This window comes from Alternaria hordeiaustralica (assembly GCF_023758085.1).
Source record: "Alternaria hordeiaustralica strain BMP 2776 chromosome Unknown scaffold_38, whole genome shotgun sequence".
Taxonomy (NCBI): Eukaryota; Fungi; Ascomycota; class Dothideomycetes; order Pleosporales; family Pleosporaceae; genus Alternaria; species Alternaria hordeiaustralica.
This window is the reverse complement of record NW_026056810.1, coordinates 46,893-69,528: the sequence shown is the minus strand read 5'-3', so window position 1 is coordinate 69,528 and position 22,636 is coordinate 46,893. Positions and strand designations below refer to the sequence as shown.

Here is a 22,636-nt window from a genome sequence, read left to right as displayed (position 1 = left end):
CATGGCGGCAGCTCAGGCTCATTGCGACAGTGGCGGCCCCATTATATGGCGCGATGATAACACAAGTCCAGCCGAACGTTGAAGGATCTAGGAGCTCACCTGTTGCCTCTTGCAACTGGAATCTGTAATGCTACGGGCTCGAAGCCGTCAAGTGCATGGATCCGCGCCGTGCCACAATCTTTTGCAGCTGGCACAGCTGCAAGAACAGCCCTAGAGCTCTCGAACGCGCTGAACCCTCCCATCCTCTTCTACATACATCTCACTACTCTTCATTTCTCTCCTTTGCGTCGCTGTAGTTTTCTCCGTGACTGTGTGAACTGGCTTCTGATTAATCTCACTTGCCTCCAAGTGGCTTCCTGAGGCTCACACATTACATTCGCTGCCCGTCAACCGGGGTTAGCCCTAGAGGGCCTCGCGGGCGCGCTAGCCCACCGACAAGGCGCGACGCTGTTGCCTAGCACCGGAACTGGGAGTGCTGCCATTCCCAAGCCACCGACTACACAATCTGCGATTGCGAATTGAACCTTGAATCCGCGACACTGTCTGCCATGCGCGTGACAAGGTCCATGGCGAGCAGCGAGCAGCTGTTACCCTCCTCTGCATCCAACCGGCCCCTCGATCAACCCTCCTCACACACCCCGACGCTACCGGCGCCACACCTCTTGCTCAAACCGAGATACCATGAGATTTACGACTTCATCCAGAGACTTCACGACGGTAAAGAATCGGTCAAGTACGGGGATCATAAGTTCGCCGTCGCAGTTCGACGTCGAGACTGGCCTTCACTGGAGAATGAGCTGTTCGAACCAGGAGTCGAGAGCAAGAACCTGAACCGGGACACTGCTGGTTGGGCAGGCGACAAAGTCTACTACAACTACGATGACCGCACAAGATCTCTTACCATCAAAATGCGCGGTTACGCGCTTTACGAGTTGGCCAAGGGAAACCTTGGTTCCCGGCTGTGTGAGAAATTGGACGGTGTGAAGAAAGACGTGGAACTGGGTGTAAGCATACTTGATCCAGATCATAGAACGCTCGCATGCTCGATCCTCAACGATATCAACTTTTTCGGCCGGATTCAAACACATATTGGCCGTCAGTCCCTTCGCACGCCTTGTATCTCTTTCAACTACGCACTCAAGAATTTTCCAGGGTTCGTCGTTGAGATTTCGCATGGTCACATGGATCTCAGACGAGCAGCGCATGATTATATAGCTCGCAGGAAGGGTAAGTGACATCGCTTGTAAACTACGTGTGGGATATACACTGACATCAAACACCGAGTTGCAGGCAATACCAAGACATTCGTCGGGATTGAGTTTGAACATCGTACGCCTGAGCAACAACGCGTGTTGCGCGAACAACCTCACTGGGCCACCTACCAAGTGTTTCGTCTTCGTGTCAAGGACAAGAACCTGGCGGTTATAGACGCCGGCACTCGTGTCAAGTTCCGAGATGCTAATGGTGTCATCTCGCCAAACGCCAAAATCCCGTTCTCTGTAGCCGACTTTGTAGCCGATTCTGCGCAGCCAGATACAGTCGATCTTCATACTCTACAGCTGGACTTTACGCACCAAGAGCTTCACGACATCTTCTCGGACGCAGAAAATTGTTCACGCATCGTAGACGAGTATAGCGACAAGATGCGTTCTGAAAGGAGGCTGGAGTATGAATCCTCGGAACTGAGCGATGCGGATAGTGATTCCAACACTTCTGATTCTAAGGATGTCGGCACCGATGGGAACAACAAGGACCAGGGCGATTCTGATATCCTCAGCCATGTCGATGAGAATCTCAGCGAGCATGGCAGCCCCAGCGCCACGATTGCCACTTCACCGGCCCCTGCACGTGGCTCACCCCCTCTCAAGAAGCGGAGGCGCGATGATCCTGGCAACATACAGATTGGCGAGATCAGAAAGAGCTGAAGGGTGGTTGGACCCTCTGGGTCGGGCGTACAGCCTCTCGCGCGTGGGTGATAATCACGCTTATAACCCTACTGGCTCGTCATCAAGGCGGCCTGGTACACGCTTCTTTCTGTTACACGATACCCAGAGTTCGACTTGAGCTCAAAAGGCGCGACTCGCGGATCATGAGTGACCTGATACCATGACGGGATTGTCTCAGAAGTTTAACTTTCATATGATATCGCGGTGTCCACATACGATGGGTGACTTCCACAACGCAGTCCATGACGTGCGCATCAAGTGACAACCTCTTTCTCATCCCTTCCATTATTTAAACGGCGGATTCAGTCATCGTGTATCTCGTGTGTGTTGCGGGAGTCATTGCGACACCGACTTCTACGAACAAGTCTCCTCTTCAACGATAAATTGCTCATGACATGTAGATGTGAGCCTGGCACGATCTTTGCCCCGTTACCAAGATGTGAAGGCTGAGCTGTCACATGCTTATCGGTAACGGCAGTGGAGACAATGTTGGTCAACGCCATCATATTGTTTATGCTCTACTCATAGACAAGTTTTTATAATTGGTGACAAAGAAGTAGATGCATAGACTGAAGGAGATCTTGAGCTAGAGGGAGAAATTCGACAGAGAGCCTACGTTCCAGGAGAGTACTGGAGCAACGACAAGAACCTGAATCGAGTTCTGCGCTTGCACGACAGAAGACGCGATAGTATCACATGATTGGCTCGATGGAAGGCGACGCCAATCGGAGGAAGGAGCTGGTCGGATCAAAGAGTCATGACGCCACGAATTCACGAATGCTTCACTGATAGGGACTGAGAAGGTACTAGAATCTTAGTCATCGCCATCAGCGGTTGGTGAGCTCTCCAGTGCGCGTACAAAAGCGACTGCACATAGGCCAGCATCATACACGACAGATGTTACACGACATGTATCGAAGACCCTGTGTCGCGGTCGGCGACAGCGTGTCGACACGCAAACCGTAGACATCTCCTCCGTGCCTCCATATGAACAGAGTCGACTTTGCCTTGCTACCTAGGTAGCATACTTGAACCGTAAAAAAGAAAGGGTTTTGCTGCATTAAGGAGCACTAGGACGTGGTGGTTGGCTTTGAACAAACAGTCCTGCGACGGGATGAAGAGCTTACCGCGCGCCCCATCGTTACTTGCGCATCCAGCCGACGTCGTTTGAGAGCGCTGTCCGGAACGAGAGCACACCTGTCAAGCCAGACGCCCCGCTTTCCAAGCGTCACGAACTCTCTCCAGATGTCTGATGAGCTGCCCAGACTCTGCTTCACCTACAGGCTTTGCACCCATCCTGCCACGACTCCCGTGATTTGCACACAAAGATGGGGCATGACATGGTCGTGCTCATATCGTGGTCGTAATGAGGGCATACCGTGCGTCGCAGTGCTTGAAGCGGAGGTATCATGTAGTCTTTGTCGGGTGCGGCAATCGAGAGCTGGCTGCGGGGATACGGACGGGCATGTAGGGATACTCGTGTTGGCATATGAGCACGCAGCGGCGTGTGATGTGAATGCGGGCAAAGCGGCGGGTTGTATGTGACAGCAATCGCGCAAACTGTAAGGGAAAGCAGCTACATGGAGCATCCGTCGGCGAAGACGAGACCGAACACAACACGTGTTCCTGCGATCCCAACGACACACCTCTACCTGAGCGAAGGTCTGCCGAGTCCAGCGTCCCAGAGTCCATCTCTTATGACCGCCAGTTTTCCCAAGGTGTGCTCCGACAACTACTGTGCGGCCCTTACACCGATCGCGAAGGCGAGAATCTCGCTCATTGGAAGACTGGGATCGATATGCTGCGAGCAGTATTTCCAGCTCTACAAAGCTTTGCATCAAATTAGCCACATGCCATCGGCGAGAAACCGGCTTCCCTAGATAGCGCCTCGAACCTCTCTCGCAACCATTGGGTTTCCACCTCTGCTCAAGAACTCGGTACTTTCCTCAAACAAGGTCGTGCTCTGAACGCGCATACACCGACTTTGCGGATCTCCAATACCTTTGAACGTTTCCAAGATGCTGAAGCAGCTTTCCTTCGCTTCGCACAGCACCGCAAAGTGAGTTTGATGTACCAGAATTGGCAGATTCTTGGCGGTAGTACCCCAGAGATGACCGCTCAAGACTTTTGCAAGCGATACGAAGATCGCATGTCAAAGGAGAAGCGCGCGACCTCCGACGAGTTTAGAAACTTTTTGAGCATCTCCGGAGCAGCTCTGGAGCACGTCGTACCAGGGCCAGACTTTCTTCGGGACCTTGGATACAGCTTGCTCAATGATCTCAAGGTTCAGGTTCATCTCGACGAACAATCTCAGTTTGGACCAGCCGGAGGCAAAGAGACAAAGACGCGAAGAATCGACTGCGAGGCCTGCCTTCAGTTCGTGTTGTCTGGAGAGCGGTTTTCATTCTCTGGGTGGCACCTGGATGTACTAAATGGAACGTGGCTGACAACCATCACCGGCTTCCGTGCCTGGTTCATATATACTGGACCATGGACTGAGAAGGAACAGAAGGAACTAGAAACCTCGGGGGCACAGTGGAGACCAGCTGCTGAACATGTTGAAATTATTCTTCTCCGCCCCGGCGACACCCTCATCATGAGACCTGGTCATCCGGTAGTACACTGCGTCCTTACATTGGACGACTCTATTGCACGAGGAGGCATGATTTGGTCAGCCGCCGACATCGGCAGAACTATCAGAAACATCAATTACATCATCCAGTCGCCAATGGCCACAAATGAAGACATACCTCGGCAATTCTGCAATTACCTGGATGCGCTGTATCGTCATGTTCAGGAGGGGACACCGACAGATACGAGCGCGGAATACGAACGTCGATTACAACATCCGGTGTACTCTTCTAGCGACCTGGAAAGCATCGCAAACCTCATCAAGCAGCTAAAGGACAGCAAAATTCTATCTTGCGCTTGTGCAAAGACAGGTAAAATCCCGTCGCAGAAAGACTTTGACCGTTGGGAGAAGCTTGTGAAGCAGGGCAACGACGAGAAACGGAAAGAGGATCGGAACAGATTCTGTCCGTACTGGGGCTCTGGAGAACGTGTTCATGCTCGGGGCTGCAATAGGTGGTGTCATGCAAAGAAGAAGCTTGCTTGCATGGTGTGACGGAATGCATTCGGATCAGTGCGCGAATGCTCGTAGATAAAGATGCTCAAACCACTAGACTCATCGGGTAAAACATACGACCGCTCGTTGTGAAGGTGCTTCGTTGCCGGCCTAGTGCCTGTCAGAACCCTGGAACGCTTCCACGTCACGATATTTGCCATTCGACCGTTGGCGCCACTGGGCTCGTCGCCTGCAACTTCCCTGTCCGTTCGCACCTGTCTCTGCCTCACGCGTAACCATGTGGAAGGTGATGGAATCTTCGTCTCCCGAGATATTGGTGTGGTGTAGAAGCTCATCTTCACTCTCATTGCCAAGGTCGATGTTTCGCGGATCAAAAGTACTGACGTAGACCAGTAGTACGGACTGATCAGCCTCATATCTTTCGAAACAACGTACTGGTTGCGGACGAGCGTTTCCCTGCCCCCGATCTTCCTGACCCGCCATTGTCTGCTACTCTCCACATTGGCGAGGCCTGAATCTCGATAGACCGCCGTTGCGATGTTGCGCGGGTCGGCGTCGACGCTTGGCGGTTGCATCAGCGCCGAAGCCTGCTGACCACAGCTTGGTTGTAGCCCGGACTTGCGTCGACTCGAGTGTCTGAGATGCCGCTGCCATGGGCGTTCTGAACACGCTCGTGCTTGACCATGGTAGCGGGTCATCCTTCGACGCTGTGGGTGTGCGCGCGCCCGTCGTCTGCCATCAAAGAGCTTGAGAGGTGGGGTGAAGTCAACCAATAGGAGCCAAGCTAACCTCCGGGGTCCATCTGGGTGGGCTACCAGTGCGGAACCCCCCCACGCCTGATTTGTTCTCTGTCTTTCGCGCTCGAGCCTGGGGGATCTTTTCGCCACATGTTGGACGGCAAGGTGTATTTGCTACGATGCTCATGTGTTGGCGTTCGAGCGCTGCGCAGCATCTACCCCATTCTGAAGACTCCGATTTACAGTTTAGCGGCTGGCCCGCGCTGCCCCGCGCTGACCGCGAACGCCCCAAGCCCGGACACAGGTCCAGGCACTCGCCTGATATCCATCATCCGTCCATTGTTTTGCTACACAGCGTCCTTTATCATATGGCACAACCTGCTCGCGACGCGTCAGATTGCGAGAATTCCATCTGGTCAAAGACCCACTCACAGCTGACACGATAAGGCGATCACACGGCGCTGGAATGGACTCTCGTGCGTCTGTCCTAGCCCACACAGGTTTCGCATGAAGAGTATTATCATCTGTTGGTAAACTGGCCTCGCTTTTTTGGGTATGGTAATGTCGTATGCCGAATTGAACTCTCGATCCACTACGCAGAAATCCTATTCTCAACGCTAATCGCAGTCCCAGACACGAGCCCTCTCTATGAACGGCTGCAGTCTCAAGCCCCGAGTCTCCCCACAACGATCACTGGGTTCGTACACCCACAAGCGAGGATGCACCAAAGCGGACATCCCGCATGGGCGGTCATTGTGGAACCAGTGCTGGGGGGCTGTTTGCCTAGGATAAGCCGCGATTCGATACCCCTTGATGCCATGAACGTATCTCGCTGTGGAGACATATCTTGCTGTGGAGACATATCTTGCTGGGTGATTAGTCCGGTCAATGGCTTTCTCGAATTCGGGGCAGGTAACAGAGGTTTTGGAGACATAGCAAAAGAGTTTATCGACGGCCCGATGATGTGAAGAGTACCGCCGCTCATACCCTCGATACGCTCTCGTAAGCCCCTATGCATTTTGGCCTCTGCTCGCGGGATCTCGGGACAGTCAACGACGGCAGCCGTCTTGATGGAGCTCACACGGTCTTCGTCTTGTGCTGCAGCATATGTCATGAGGATGTCCATGACGAATGCAACGGATGCTGCTGATCACGAGCCTTGTGTGGTCGAGGCTGCGAACCTCTTATTCAACAGAGGGTACTTTCTACCTTAGGTAATACGTTAATTCCCTGCCCGAAAACGTCTGCTCTGTCCAGCAAAATTGTTGCCGTTTAATGCAGGTCTAACGAAGCCTGTCACAACCACCAGGGAAGTTGCAATCGAAAGCGTCCGTCAAAGGAATAAGGCCCGACGGTGAGATCTGTGTCAAATCACACGGCTTTCTATGCGAGAGAAGTAGCCTTGAAGGCTTTCCCATTGCGTTCTCACCTACGAGACGGTCTCATTAGGACTATCAGTTTGTAACAAACGCACCCCTCCACGTCACCTCACGCGTCACCGAGACGACTGCATCTTGACCCGAGCCCGTCTGTTCCTTCTTCAGTATTCGCGACATCTCTTCGCAAATACTCTCTATGTATTTTGGTGGGGAGCGGCACATCGTTGGCCTGCGCACTGTCACTCACCCGCATCTCACCGACGGGATTTACAACCAGGCTTGTTCTCGCTACAAGCAGCACAGACTGGAATCAATATACTTTACGCCATCTTGCGCGGTATTCAAATGCAGGCGAGCAGATTGTCTCATTCTCCATCCTGCACCTTCTGATCACGAACACCAATTACTAAGTGGTTCGATATCATCTCGACACCCTCTTCTGTCGGCTTCCAGGTAAGATTGCAATGCCGATGCTTTACCTTTTGCTGACGGTATCAGCCAGTCACTGGGTATCTGTACGCCCATAGCGAAACACCATCGGCTGCGTTCACAGCTCACGCTGGCTCAACAGTGTCGGAACAGTAGAAGCCGGATCGCCCAGCTTCTCGACTGGGCATCACCAGCCAGGTAAGTTCAATCTTCGCACAGCTCCATTCATGCAACGAAAATCGATTCATTTCTACTCCGTCTCAGCGCAATGACCTTGCACACTCCCAGAGACCATCTCATCACACGCCACAACACGCTCAATCCATCGCTGACCGCCTCTACACCAGTGTCTCCACAGACCCAAGCAGCCCGAGCTGCGCTGCATCAATCACACGCGAGCTGAGACTCAGCCCAGAGCTGGGTTCGACGTTTCTCCTGGTCAACTCCAAAAGCTTTCGGTCGGGCCGCCCGCCAAAGCGAGCAGCTTCGCCCAGCATTCCCCCAACCGATCCTCTGATAGCGCCACATCAAGATGAAACCGGTGATCATTTCGTCAGGAAGCGATGGAGGAGAAGGCAGCGGTCTCGGACGCATGACCAGTACTCCAGTCAACACCACGCCAGCGCCTTCCTCCGACCAGACCCAGAGGGCGACTGGAGAAGAAGAAAGCGGATCACAGACCGGGGGTGATGAAGTTGACGGGCACGAGCAGGAGCGTTCCGAGAAAAAGCATCCCGAACAGGAGCATCCCGAGCAGATGGATATCTAAGCACGCGGCTGCGTACTCGCCGTAGGCACCCGCCGTCTTCAGTGGGAGACCGACAAGCTCGCCCAGACACTTCAACGACGGGGCCAGCATCGGCTCCCTCAATCTGAGTGACCTTATTCGGGAGCCGGTACCCGATCTAGAGGTTGCCGACAATGCCAGCATGCACGCCTCGGATGATGAGGAAGTTACTCTTTACGAGGGCGAAACCCAATACCTTCAAGCAGTGAACGGTGGGGCCACCAATGAAACCTACAATCTCGACGACGTGCTCATACAGTCAGACTTTGAAGACAATGCCAGGATCCTCGAGCTTGGTGATGCGGAGATGGCTGCGTACGAGGGCGACACGGACGAGCCTTCAACGCTTTCACTTGATTACGACTCCATCTACGCCGACGACATGGACGCCCAACCAGTCCAAAACCAAGTCGATGCCAGCGCGGTGCCTACACCATCCAACACCGGCCTTCTTCAGCAATTCGAATCAATGAACGTTAACGACTATGGAGAAGAGGTCTCGTCCCCGACCAATGGCCCACTTACCCCTCATGACCATCACGGCCCATCCGTAAATCAGTCCCTCGGTACCGACAGCACCGAGTCTGAACTTGGGCCTGGATCTGGCGACGATGAAGCCGTTATGTCGCGCTCTGACCTCAACCATGACCCTCAGCGGAGGCATCTTCCCGTGTACGACATCCGCCACCATGTGTGCTCATCAAGGAACGGGTGGACGTGGGACTAGTAACCTTTTACCCACCACGTTGGTGGGTTGTTTGTCCAGAAGCCTGCAGTACGAGCTAGATTGGATGAGAGGTTGACATGCCATGCGCGAGTACGGGTAGTACCTAAGCTGGAAGGGGTGAGGGGTTTGAAAGGTATACAAATTGCGAATGGGGACGAATTCGACGGCAGAGACGGCGTTAGGTGCTCATTGGCGTTGGCGTTGGCGTTTTTGCTTTCTCGATCAGAAGACATGTAGCGTGCGACGGAACAGGAAAATGATTGTAATGGTACTCAAGGACAAATGTAGCATGTGATCTCCTGATACCTCTTGCGTTGGTGTAGCAGCCAACGTCATCTCGTTGGTTTGCTCGGAAGCAAGCCGCACTTCCGCATCTATTGCCTACCCCGTCCTCGCAAGACTGTCTTCATCACTTTGCGCAAAGCATGACTCTTACTTAAGCAAGCTTTTATAGAAGTTCCGTGCTGCTCTTCTGACTAAGACTTGGAGGATGTCGAGCAATATGGACCAAATGAGATACGCCCTCTCATGTTCTGGATGGCTGATACCAAGAAACTCTCCTGAATCAAGATGCACTACACTGAATAGTCGACCGTGTTTATGTGCACAAGTCGCTGCAACCTTTTGGTGGTGAATATCGACTACACAATGCAGACGGCGAGGACCATGTAAGCGCGACGAGCTCATTGAGCTAGAATCCGAAAGTCAGGCATGGAGAAGAAATTGATGGTCGAAACAGCCAAGTATCATCATGATAGAACCTGATGCCTATGGATGAAAGAAAAGCACATGGTAAAGTTAGGACAGAAAGCTCACAGCATGACGGGGACGGGAATGGCGTTCAGATACTCAACTGAATTCGTGCTAGATCTAGAGGCAAGGCTCATCACTCGAACGGTCTCTGGAAGCCCCACGCAAGATTCTGGCATTGGAAATGCTCCCATTTTTAGCCAGTAAACCTCATGTTGCTAGCTCGTCACCCTGCGTTTTCCGTGTACTGCATCATGAGATGGTCGGCACAAGAGAGCGGCCGTGGATCCAAATCCAGAAGGATGCGTGAGAGTAGCATGGTAAGTTCAGTAAGCGTTGAAGCACTTGTCGGCTCCAGGTCATCGGCCCCTGAATATACGGCTACCCGCACGTGGTGTGATGGCACAACACAATCTCTGCCCTAGGGGGTGAAAGACTGGATCGGTTTGGCTACGTGACATGCGTAATGGGCAAGATTAAGCAATCCTACGACTTACTTACTGTATCGAATGCGCAAGTCGTAGGAAGTAAAAGGCTGGGAAGCGGTGCGACATTGAGCTGATCTCTGGCTTCTGCTGCAGCTTCGCGCAGGCTGATCAAGCTATGCTACAATGGCTCCCTCCGTTTCCTATGGAGGCAAACCCAGACGGTGCGATTGGATCGTGAAGGCCTTCAAAGACTTGGGCACAAACGCGTCCTGATACCACAAGGGCGTCTATAACCGGAAGAAGGCGCTCCTTAAGGGCAAGGTGAACACACGGTCGAAAGCGCTAGGCTGGAAGAGACAGGCTGGTCGTCCTTCTCATTACCTCCACTTGCCAGTGTACTGTGCCAATAGCCTTTTAATTAGCGCCCCTAATCAACGTACTAGAGATGACGTATGGGGCTGCTGACAAGCCTTTATGCTTTTCTAAACCTCGGAAGACATCGGCCTACCTACCTTAGGATGGCATTGGTCGTCTCGAAGCTTTTATATTGAGGCGAAGTAAAGAGTCCTTAGGCAGATATAGCGTACGTACGCCCTTTGTAAGGCCTACAAGGAGAAGATGGCTATGTTTGCGTGTGTCGAGAGATACCCATAGTGCGACGGCAGACACTACGGCACCTGTTAGTCGAGACGGCGCAACCTACCGCGCCTTTAGAGACAGATTAGAGGGTCTCGACCATCGTTACACCATCTTCCTTTCCTGTTTCTCTTTCCTAAGTTGAATCGGAGGGCGCTTAGTTGTCGACGCTTGATGTCGCCACACGCATCATGAATCGCTGAGAAGCAGCTTGAGCTGTAAAAGGGCCACAGTCAAATTTCAACCAGTCATAGTCCTACTTTTCGCTTTTCGTAGCCCCGATTAGGGACACGTGAAGACACTGGCCTGTGGTCAGGCTAACAGTTTGCCCAGTCGGTGCGCATGCGAGGTTGTCCATGGAGAGAACGGTCAGCGCTCAGCCTGTTCGCAGCTAGCTTTGTGCATATCAGTTTATAACGACGCCAGCAGTCGTGTTGTTCCTCGGAGAAGTTGGAGTTGTCGGTGTGTGTCTGAAGCCTGATGTCGGCCTCGTGCTGGGTTCACCGAGAATGGCAGCAGTTGAGATCGTCTTCGCCGGTGGGCACATTTGGCGCGCGGTCGCTGTTCAGGTACATTGCGCTCGATACGTGTACGATATAGCTACATAAGATGGCGTCACTCATACGCGGTTCGCAAACCAGTGGCGGCTGTGGCTATCAGCGCAAGCACAGCATGTACCGCTCTCGTCCCGACGCGATAGAAATCTCACACGGGCACAGCCTTACAGCATTCAAACAGCCACTTGTCCGAGAAGGGTCGCGTATACCGGCACAAGCGCTCCAGCTGCTCTGATAGCCCCGGGTGTGGTCGCACCTCCTCATCTGCTCATGACGGCCGAAGGCTCAATTGCTGCCGATGGATGAATGTGCCAGGTGTATATGCATGATGTTTTCGAGGTTGGGGCCGTGTGGTGACAGCTGCGGCGGGGTGCATGGGCGATGCAATGCGCCTCTCTATTCAGCTACAGCATGCGAGGCGGAGGTATGCGAGGCGGCGATATGAAACAGGCGGCGGTGTAGTGAAGTATTGAAATATGAGGGTCGTCCTAATGTCGCGGGGTAGTTGGCGCTTTCTCCGCGCGGCTGGTGGTGGTGGTGGTGGTGGTGGTGCTGATGCCGCGGAGCCAGGAGCCTGCAGCTGATCTGGGCCTCGGCGCGGGGAAGGCCACTAGTCTGCATCGGAAGCGTGCTCGAGCCCTAGAGGTCGCGAGTTCGCAAGCATGCGGTGTCTTCCCAGCAGTCTTTCCATGGCAAAAGCAAACAAGGCGGGAAACGTTCCAAACAATCGCCTCCTCGGACTTCCCGTCGCAAGGTCAGAGATCAATTCCACTGAGTGCAATTACGTTAGATCGCTAGGGAGAAATCCCTGGATTTCCGACCTAGAAGATAGAACAGGGTGAGATGTATCTGAGTGACATGTTAGACGAAGGGAACCTTGGAAGTGCTGGTGTTGGGGTTGCGCGGCGGATGCGGGGCAAGCCGTGATGCGAGCTGTCACGCTACTCCTAGAGCGGCATGGCCTTGATCATCCATCATTCACACGGGCTTCGAGAGCGATAGCCATGCCTTTTCTCTCGTGAGTCCATACGTCTTAGTGACATCCGCCACATCTCACCCTTTCTCCTGTAGGCGCGCTTCGTACTCGCCAGGCTCTCCGTAACCTTCATACCCCCTCGCCGACGACGACGACGACGACGACAGTCTCCAACGCTTAACCGCCCCTACAGCAATACGCCCCGCCCGATAATTCGTCGCACCCAATAATGCACTGTCTGGGAGAACTCCCCATGCCCACATCGTGTCCAGGTACTGGCAGCCATGAATCCCTTGCCAATGATGACGCACAACACAATACGTCGCACTGGTCTGGTCGCTCCAACGATGCCGCTTGACAGCACTACTTGTACAAGTATCCGTGTACGGCCACCGACCCATCTCGAGTCCATCTTGCTGACGATCCAGCCTAGGCCTCACCACCAACCGCACACGCTCCCGAACGGCTGCACGAAAGCCATACGACTTCGCATCAACCGCAGAGCTCCCGCACACCAACAACACCAGCGCCCATAACTCCTCCGACAGCGCCGATCGAAGGCACAGCCAACACCTTTCACACAAGCCTTGTCGCGTGTCGACAGTCTTACGACTTGGGACGATTGGCTGGCACACTGAACATGGAGGTGAACGGTGCGGCGTGGTGACTCAACGAGGGCGAGGATACCCGCGCCGACGTGTGGTCCTGGAGCGCACCGGGTCATACAATCACGAAGACGCGAAGTCGGCCAGCGTAGACGCATCTCAAGCTTCCCAAGGAGATCAACCATAACATGTCGAAGCAACGCGTACTGAACGAGTAGCCTGCTTCAGTCCAAATCGAAAGCACAGTCCCCTGATCGGTGAGGCCAGAAGAGCAAGGCCAGCATGCACGACTACTTCGTCTCGCACCACCCTGTTCGCCAAACCCGACGCCGAGTGGAAGGTCGTCTCTGCTTCTTTGAGAAGAGCACACCGGCCACATCAACTTTGACGACTCATACGAAAATCGGTGTAGTATCTTCTTCTGCTTGCTAGAGGAGTAGCGGATCAGCTGCATCAACTGGGATACCTTACAAGAGACATACCTGGCTGGTGTGGGAGTCGGCTTTTCGCTTTGGACTCGTGCACCTCCAACGATCATGTGAATGAGATCTCGTCGTCGGTTCCAAGTGAGTCACGTGCGAACAGCTATCACTCGCAGACTTGGGGCGACAGGGTCCGTTGTCCAGACATGGAAAGAAAAGCGTGCGCATCACGCTCGACCGCACCAACAAGGACGGCTTTCGGACCCTCCCGCGAGGGCATCTCAGTTTTGCTTCGAACCCGATGCGTCCCTCGCTCCTTGAGTGTATGCTCGATGGCATTCGCGCCTTCGAATGATCGAACGGCTGTAGCACGAATGTTCTGCGAAATGGTCCACGTGGTTGCGGTCGGGGCTACGGCACAGCCGGGTGTCGGCTAGCTCTCGTGGGCAGTTAATGAAGGCTTTCAGGCCTCGTGTCGAGCTTTCTTTGGCGGGATGATCTCGCATCTTTCGCGCGTCGCATCTCTTAGTCGGCTTTCGTGACGGGTCAAGAACCGCGATATCAAATCGACATGATCGACCACCACTTCACTACGCACGAAGGGAACTGAAGTGTCGAGGTGGAACGTTGGGGCGGAGAGCACAACCCGTTACGAGCTGAGGTGCTGTTGTCATGTGTGTGCAAATGATCGCATCGTCTCTTGGAACGCGCCCTGCGCGATAAGGGCGACTTTTCGGGCTTCTGGATCACCAATAATGACGAGCAACGAGCAATGTCCCTTTACTCACTTATGTATTGCAGTCGTGTCGTAGATGCTGTGACATATGCTCTCAGAGGCGAAGCAACAGATTGTCGTGGTGTTGCTGGATACGCTATCTCTTTCCGTCTTCACCTGGGCAACCCGCAATCTAGACTAACTTTCGTTGCTCCGACCCGCGCACTCACCGACTGACGTTGTCTTCCGACTCATTTTAGTACGCGCTCACTTTTTACGCTAAGCCTTCCTGGTTGCCAATTATCCTCTGTCACCTCACGCGCTGGTCTCTTCTCACCATCATGCGGCCTCGTCTCGCTATGCCACCTCACGCAAACTAAATCACTTTTAACCCCACTGCAACATGAAGCAAGAATCGGCGACAAGCAATACCAGACACCAAGGGTTCGTCTGCAACAGGCTAAAAGACCTGATGAAGGGGATCAGGTCGATCGCTTGTCGGCAGATCAGCTTATCCCAGCGGGGTCCCGCCTTCCTTGCAACGAGCGGAACTACAGTCAAAGAACCCGAGCGCGATGTTGGGGATACTATGAATCTGAGTCCAGAGCAGCTCTTGATCGAGGCAGTCACCAAGGCGACTGGTGGCTACGATCATGGTGCAGTCTACAAGAACATGACATACGGCTTGGCCAGCGAAAAACGCTACCGACTTACCCGCGCTAGTTCAGGTCTTTACAAGATCGAGAGCGATCAACAAAATGACCACAAGAGCGGTGGACAGCTCTCGGTCTGCATCACCCCCCAGCGTAATCGCTACGAGGAGCGCGATCGTTTCGCCCACTACCAGGACCCGCTTCAGCGCGACCAGCCTATCAATTTCGAAGAAGAGACGAGGAACTTCGACCGCTTGCGCGAATGGCTGGATGGTGTTCCGCTGGATCATGGCGACTGGAGAGCGGACACGGAAGAAGACGGAGAGGATGAGAGGCTAAGCGATGACATCAACAGGCATCTGAACGATCACATCAATCGAGTGACGAGAGACTACAGACCTGGTGAGACTATTGCCCGGATCAAGGATGTCATGGATGGACGCCACCGATACCATCGCGCTCGCCAAAGCGAAGAGAACAATCGTGCCACGGGCGATGATCAGGCTGCGGTCGACTATTCAGTAAACAGCAATCACCAAGGTCCAAGCGACAGTCATTGCGCATTCCAATATGGCCACGAGACTTGGGTCAACAGCAGCAGCGATCAGCGTGCAGCCTACGAGCATCAACATCATGAGTTGTACTACCATGCTCGGTAAGCGATGCGCACGCGAACACATCATGTCTACGGGTTCGACTACGATAAGAATAAGGAGGGTTGTGGGGAGGCCGTCTCGAATGAATGTAGGTAAGGCTTTCAGAAACGCTTCGATAATACAAAACTGACTCCAGACTAGCCTGTTCATTACCTCCGTCTCGTCTACATCTGTTCTTCCAACCTTTCGTCTGCCGGCTAGACCCCAACATGTACGGGACGACGGAACTTTGGCTTCATCGAGAACATGGCAGCGCATATCGGAGGAGACGAAATGCGAGACAAAATTAGGAACGCTTTATGTCATCTGTTAAAGTAGCTCAAGTCGCACGAAGTTTGATGCAGACAGGGAGCAGTGATGAAGTCGCGCTCATCTCGGTGGTTATTGGAAACGTTGTCAACAGAGACAAGGGTATCGCAACTGTGAGGGACTCGAAACTTGACAAGGCAGCGTATGTACATCTTGGAGGCGAAGAGGCCTATGATCTCTGAGTAAATAGTCATTTGATTGGCTATACTCGCCGTTCCACAGGGACTGTCCAGGCATGCAGGTATGTCATGGAGTTGAGAAGTTCCGAGTTCACTGTCCGTGATGTCGCTCTTGCGAAGCGCATTCTTGAGCTTCTTTTCCTGGTTGCAATACCAGGCATGTCACTGGCAGCATGTCTAGGTGGCCTCCATGGCGCGCTCGTGTAGCCTCGACAGATGTACTCGGTGCAATTGACCCGGTCAAGTGGATCGCAAAGGCTCCAAGACGCACGCATCGATGCAACTTTCCAGTCTGACAACCCGCTCATCTCATGACAATGGCCTCATACCGATCCGCTCAAGATCTGTAGGACCAGTAGGGCATCGTGGTCTTTGTTGTATGCTTGGGGCACGGCCGCATCCGAAGTTCCTCTCGCTCTTCCGGGTCGAGGTCGAGTCGTGTGTGAGCACTCAGTCGTATGACAGCCGGTCGCTTAGCGTTATGGAAGTCAACAGGGCTCGATGGTAAACGTGACGTCGAGTCGAAATCGAGTAGCGGCCGTCAGTCCATGTTCGAGAGCTAGTGGAGCGGCGTCTGCCCCCAAGTTGAGAGTACCTGGGTACTTGGAGGCTTGTGGTGAGTCGGATGGTGGAAGCAGTGGTGACCCAGTCACCGGATGTCGCGACGAGCCATAGCTCATATCCGGCCGGAAATGTTGTTGCGCGTGTAAGTTTGGTCGAGGTGGGGAGTCGCGGAGTGTTGGGCGGTTGCGCCCGATCAAGTGAGCCGTACACGCTAATGCCTCAGCGTTCTCAGGTATGCGCGCCTAAGCCCAGGTGAGGGGGTGAGACCGCGCAGGCCTGAGAACACACATCGCTGGTCCTGCCTCCGATGCACTCGTGGACGTCGGCCTCGCTGGAACGCGCAGCACCAGCAGAGACGAAGGCACTGCAGCCAGATCTCTGCCCGCTTTGCGGCGACGCATGTAGCAATGGCTATCTTCAATGCGGCGTCCAGTTGCAGAGCTGTCTGAACGCCCACCTACCCGAGCGGGATGCAGCTTCGCAATCCAGAGAAAAGCCCCACAGGAGACGGCCCGTGGAGGTGCAAGAACATGAATGGGCATGGTCAATTAGTTCCAGCGAAGGAGGCGTTGAGCGCTACTATTGGGGTCTTGCACGCAACGGTGTCTGCGGCAGCTGCTTTGAAAGACAGGCTGCCATAAGTACGTGGCCACTTTCACGAAACGAGGCGTGAGGGAAAATTATGTCAATGTCTCCCGCAACCGCATGTGCCAATCGAACTAGATGCACGTAGTGGCTGCAGTGCTATCGTTCGCCAGGGACAGTCAGGGCTCCGCCAATACCAAACCTGCTTCAAATGTCGGTACCAGCGGCGCATTATGGCTCGTGTAGCTGCTCAGTGAGCGACATGTGTATAGCTAAGGCTTCCAGTCGCATTGAAACGCAAAGTTAGAGTCTCTTCCCCAAAGGTCGCGAGTGCTGGGTGTGTAGCAGGATGCCATTGGTATGCGAGTTGAGTTATCAAACTACCTATGCCACATCCACAGCACCCACACCCAGAAAACTACAAACAAGTAAAGAATGAAGTCCGTGAGGGCTGCACAAATGGAACCCAAGTACGACTGCATCCCTGTCTCGATAGTCCGCCTCCAATGAGAATGGAGATTGCGGCGGCAATCGTGTATGGTTGCGAAAGATTTCTGCAGCCGTCGTCGCCCTACGCGAGCAAACAAAGCAGACTGGAAGGCGGCTCCGAACGCTTAAGATGGACCCTGGATACGAGAAAAAGTGGTCTTTGAAGCGCCACATGAAGAGCTCAGAGCGTGTGTAGCTCTGGTAGCGGTGGATGCCTCATTCCACCCAAGGCAAGGCAGACACCACCTCTAGGACTGCAGGCGCGGTTGAAGCTTCCGATGCGGTTGAAGGTAGTGTTAGCAGAGCGGGGCTGTCTGCCACGCTCAAGGTGATGAACGTTGTGCAGCGAGACAAGAAATACTTTGACAGTTTGACATCTGCGTCGACTGTGAAGATGAACACCACCTGCTTCATCGCAGTCAAGCGTGTAAAAGAATGATTGGTCGTGTCCTCCATGTGCTTGTAATGTTAGCTACGTCTGCTCTCTTCCTAGCGTGTGCTTACATGAGAGGTAAGGATGTCGTTCAAAAACGCTTGGTAGGGCGCTACCGTGTGAACGTCGTTCCCGATCACTATGGTGAGGTGATCTGGCGTGTACTGGAGCTTTGTAAGGCGAGCAAATAGATCCCTTCCATGAGCTTCGGATCCAGTGACCGAGAGGCAGGTGGTCGACCTTCCGTTCGAGGCGGCCATGGTAGCGAGCCGGTTTGCGAGAACCTTTGCGTACGTCCCAGCCTCAGTTCCTGTTTCCGCTCGTACTACTGCCACCATTCCGTCATGAGGCTCCATGGAGGCCAAAGTACTGTCCTGGATGTTATGTGTGGTACCAGCCCAGATGGGATCTGGTAGCACCTTCTCCTGGTAGAACGGTCGGGGCGGTGGGAGTGGGGACGACCTTGGCATCGCAATTGATGTGATGGAGTATGCTCGGCAAGCTGTTTCGAACCGACTGGATACGATGAAAGACCTGCCCGCTTCAGTATAGCTCCGTAAGACGTCTTTGAAGTGGACAGAAACGCAGAGAAAACTCACTCGCTAGTATGTCGAGATCTAACCGTCTAGATGAGAAATGAAACGTGGACGAAATGGTCACAGAATAGCTGATCCAGAGTAGCCTAGGTCGGTATCAGGCAATAAGAGGTGCCGCACTCAAAGATCATGCGTCAAAGAATGGAGTGGCAACTCGCGGTATGAGGTTATCGAGGGTTCTTTTGGTCGTGACAGAACGTTACGTGTCTTAATTCCTACCTCTTATAATAGTGAAGGATGCGGTCACGTAGCGACAAGTCTGGGCGGGGTGCTGATGGGTCCAGTCCGAGAGACAAACAATGTCAAATGAAGCCAAACAAATCTACTGCCACACAGTCACGGCACCTACTTTCAATTCCTTTGAATTCATCATTTACTATGGCAGATCAAGAGACTCCACCCCGCTTTGAGAATCTCCTGACAAGATTGCCTCACCAGCGGTAACAACTGGTGGCAGCGGGGCCTTGCGCGAACGATGGAATTGTTGGAAAGATGGGCTCGCGCCGCGTTCGCAAATTCTGTGGGGGGTAAGGCGGAATACTTGTAACACGTGTCGCTGAAAGACATGTGCCCGTGCAAACACCGTCTTTCACCGTACCATTGGGCCTTTCCTCAGGACTGTCTATTGTCGAAAGATGGTGTCATGTATGACACTACCGATCGTATGCTTGCGGATTCGTCATCCAGTACACGTGCGTTTGCTCTCTTTCGGGAAAGCAGCAAAATACATCCCGGGCGCTCTTCATTACAGAGAAGACGCGTACATCTCTGACCATACATCCTATAGCGCAATGTTCAAGATTAGTGACTTAAACTGACAAATGCATTGTCGCTATAAGAATTGGTATTCCGCGAAAAATCCCGAAAAATCCCGAAGAAAACTGAAAAGTATCGGAAGGTCGCTACCAGATTTGGGAATACCAAACTCGCACTATTACGTCTGGGGCTACCTTTCACGACATAATTGCGTCCATGTGCTTGCTTACTCGAGGAGTCGAACCCCAACTGTGAACGCGTAGCTTGATCGCGGATGTCTGGGCAGTCGCAGCCATAGCGCATTGATGAACCTCTACGCCATGTGTGTTAGCAGACTGCATGGGCGATGAGGCCTGCAGCCTAGACAGGCGCGAATGAAGTTTCTTTCGATGAATGCTTGGCAGCCCAAGCGGAAATGCTGCAGACTTCGCTCGAGATAGCAGTATTGAACCCGACGCCAACCGGCGGGGACGCTCATGCATCTAAGTACCAGGACGACGCTGGAAGTTCAGCTTGCAGTCGGTACAGGGATTGTACAGCGCTGGAGTGCATGAAAAGCGACGTGATGGATATGCGATCAGTGAGGCGTTGGGCAAGCACAGGGTGGTGGACGTTGCCATGGCGTGGGCGACGGTGGGATGGGTGTTGGTGTTAGCGTGATGTGGGGTATCGTGGGGCGGCGGGACCGGCCAATCGGCGGCATCCGAGTCGCGCCTGCCATGTCGAGTACGAAGACGCGTTGGCCTGCCCTCCATGTCCACAACGCCCGACCATGTATCGCCCGCGGTTCGTTGCCGGTCGAAAGCTATCAAATGACTGAGTCGCCGTTGATCATGTAACACCAAAGGGTCGCTGAGCTCTCACAGGCATCTCAGCGTCTGCAGTGATGTCACATCACCTGACCATCATGCGATAGCCGGTACACCTGAATTACGCGCGCAGCGCTGGCGGTACTGCGAAGAACGCAAAGCTGACTGACGGCGCAGTACATAGCTATGGATTGAATGCCGGCACCTCGCTTTCTCTCTCGCTACGACGCTCCAGAGTACGATGCGGAGGCCGGCAAAGAGAATGCCTCGCCCAGACGACCATCACGAAAGAAGTACGCGAGATGCCGCGCACCCCCACCGAGCAGCGCAACAAGAATGCGGGACTGTGCCAAGCGTGCGACAGGCAGAACGCAGCGAGGCTTGTGTCGTACCCGTTCCACGAGCCCCCATCATTGCCGGCGTCGCTTCCGCCACGCGCGCCCGAATTGATGCGACCCCCGCTGGCGTCCCCGGTTCTCCGCCCTTCACGTAGCGACCTCGATGCTTGTTTCCCTCACGACGCACCCATCTACCCCAACATCCTCACATTCACTAACAACAGGACGGACAAAGGAAGCAGCACAGAGTAAAGATTGGAAAAACTCATGTCATTTGTTACATACATTGCCTGGAACTCCATCACCACCCGCGCCTCACTAGCACCCGCCCGTCTATCCCAGTGAGCGAATTTCTCTTGTAATCCCCGCCCATTCCAAATCATCAAGGTCGCTTCCGTCTGCAAACACCCCATGGCCGCTCTCGTCTCTAGATTCGTCTCCAGAGGCCTCTGATTCGTCGTGGTTGCCCTCGTCTTCAGAGTGCTCTGATTCCCATCTCTCTTTCTCCTCCAAGACGGAAAGGGTGCTCGGGCCTTGAAAGGTCGACGTACGAGATTAGCATGGGTCTTGTACGCACTTCGTAGAGTCAGGACTTACCATCGGTCGTTCTCTTGGACAGGCCGCCAATCTGCAGGAGGGCGTCCCTGTGTGTAGCCAGCTTTGCCAACAACTGGGCGCAGCGACGCTCCGCGTCTTGCTGTGAGTTTTGGGCCGCGATCCTCTCACGCTTCTCGTCCACCACAGCAGCATCGCTTCTGCTAGCCCTGTCGCTCCATCGCTCGCACTCCTTCTTCCAGTGATCGATCTCGGCATTGGCTTCCTTGGCGGCAATCTTCCAGTACTTCGTTGCGGCGTTGGTGTAGTCCAGCGCGCGGTTCATGACATCAATGACGCCTGGTTCAACCGCAGATATGTTCGAACGCGTTGCTTTTTGGACACTGTCGGAGGTCCTCATGCGCTTGGGGGGAGGGGTCTGCGGCGACGCAGATCGTGGAGCGGGTCGCTTCGTTGAAGGCATGCTAACGAAGGGAGGCATTCTGAATATTTTGCAATCTGATGGGACCCGAGAGAGTACAGTACAGATGGTTGAGGAGTGGACTGAAAGACCGAGGGCGAGCACAACTGTAACAAACGCCTTGAGGTAGGGGAGGCTCTATCTCTTGCGTCTCGTCAGGGCGCCCTTCTTGTAGCATGTATCGGACACCCGCTACAATCGCCCATCGTTTTGAAACCTACTGGGGCGCAATATCTCAGAGTTGACGAGCACGTCCTGTGCTGCGACCACATTTTCCACCATCACCCCAATATCCGCGCGACCCGTCGCATGTCTCTGGTCTGATACCGACGCCTCAGCCCCAAATCACTCTGCACATTCAGCCGAACTGGCTATACATCACGTTTGGAGAGGTAACACCATGGGTTGCCGTCGCTGTCGTCATGTCTCGGTTCGCTATTGGCCACGCCCTCAGTCCCAGAAACATGTCTGAGATGGCGCTGAATGGCTCGACGGGAAGAAGACAAAGGATCAAGATCCACGAAACAGCTTGCATGGTACCCCCTCGTTGCCATGATGCTTCTCGTGTGGCGGTGGCCTAGTGGCGTTGATGGGCATGCCTACGCCGATTATTAGCGGACCTTGTGCTACTGTCCGTGCCATATCCCGTGGTGGAGACAACTTTCCCAGTGGGTCGATTTTACAGTTTGGATGAGCGTCGGTGGGTGAGAGATGCGGGAAAGTCCCGTCGCTTCCTCACTTCAGTCACGGCTCAGACGCTCTTTCCGTCTGCGTCAAACGTCGCCTCTTCAACCCACGTCGCCTTTACCTTCACTCCCCAATAATGTACTCGGGCAGAATGATCATGGGTCTCTTCTCTGGACTGCCATCACACTAATGAACTCAACGCAATCCGCAGGTTCGCTTCACACGTCTCAGTCCGCTGCCGACATTGGCTTCCAGACTTCCAGCCATCTAGACACAACACACACCTGGGCAGTTCGCGACTACGTCGTGAGACTGCATGCGTGTCACATCGGGACTTTGGCTGCAGTCCCGGCAGACCAATAGAATGCTTTACTAGAACGCTAGCCCG

The 22,636-nt window shown here is 53.9% G+C and overlaps 4 protein-coding genes across 4 annotated transcripts; 3 read left to right on the top strand and 1 right to left on the bottom strand.

Annotated features, from left to right (window-relative positions):
* Positions 1-548: 548 nt before the first annotated feature.
* J4E84_010227 (uncharacterized protein) lies at positions 549-1,925 on the top strand (the record flags this gene model as incomplete). Its single annotated transcript, XM_049392783.1, has 2 exons — positions 549-1,227; positions 1,285-1,925. The coding sequence occupies 2 exons, from the start codon at positions 549-551 to the stop codon at positions 1,923-1,925; spliced, it is 1,320 nt and encodes a 439-aa protein (XP_049239475.1).
* A 6,183-nt stretch (positions 1,926-8,108) lies between these two features.
* Positions 8,109-9,090, top strand: J4E84_010226 (uncharacterized protein; the record flags this gene model as incomplete). The annotated part of the gene is made up of 2 exons (XM_049392782.1): positions 8,109-8,270; positions 8,371-9,090. The coding sequence occupies 2 exons, from the start codon at positions 8,109-8,111 to the stop codon at positions 9,088-9,090; spliced, it is 882 nt and encodes a 293-aa protein (XP_049239474.1).
* Positions 9,091-14,582: 5,492 nt separating this feature from the next.
* On the top strand, positions 14,583-15,979 carry J4E84_010225 (uncharacterized protein; the record flags this gene model as incomplete). Its single annotated transcript, XM_049392781.1, has 2 exons — positions 14,583-15,353; positions 15,779-15,979. 2 exons carry the CDS (start codon positions 14,583-14,585, stop codon positions 15,977-15,979), a joined length of 972 nt encoding a protein of 323 aa, XP_049239473.1.
* Positions 15,980-20,879: 4,900 nt separating this feature from the next.
* On the bottom strand, positions 20,880-21,582 carry J4E84_010224 (uncharacterized protein; the record flags this gene model as incomplete). Its single annotated transcript, XM_049392780.1, has 2 exons — positions 20,880-21,079; positions 21,144-21,582. 2 exons carry the CDS (start codon positions 21,580-21,582, stop codon positions 20,880-20,882), a joined length of 639 nt encoding a protein of 212 aa, XP_049239472.1.
* Positions 21,583-22,636: the final 1,054 nt, after the last annotated feature.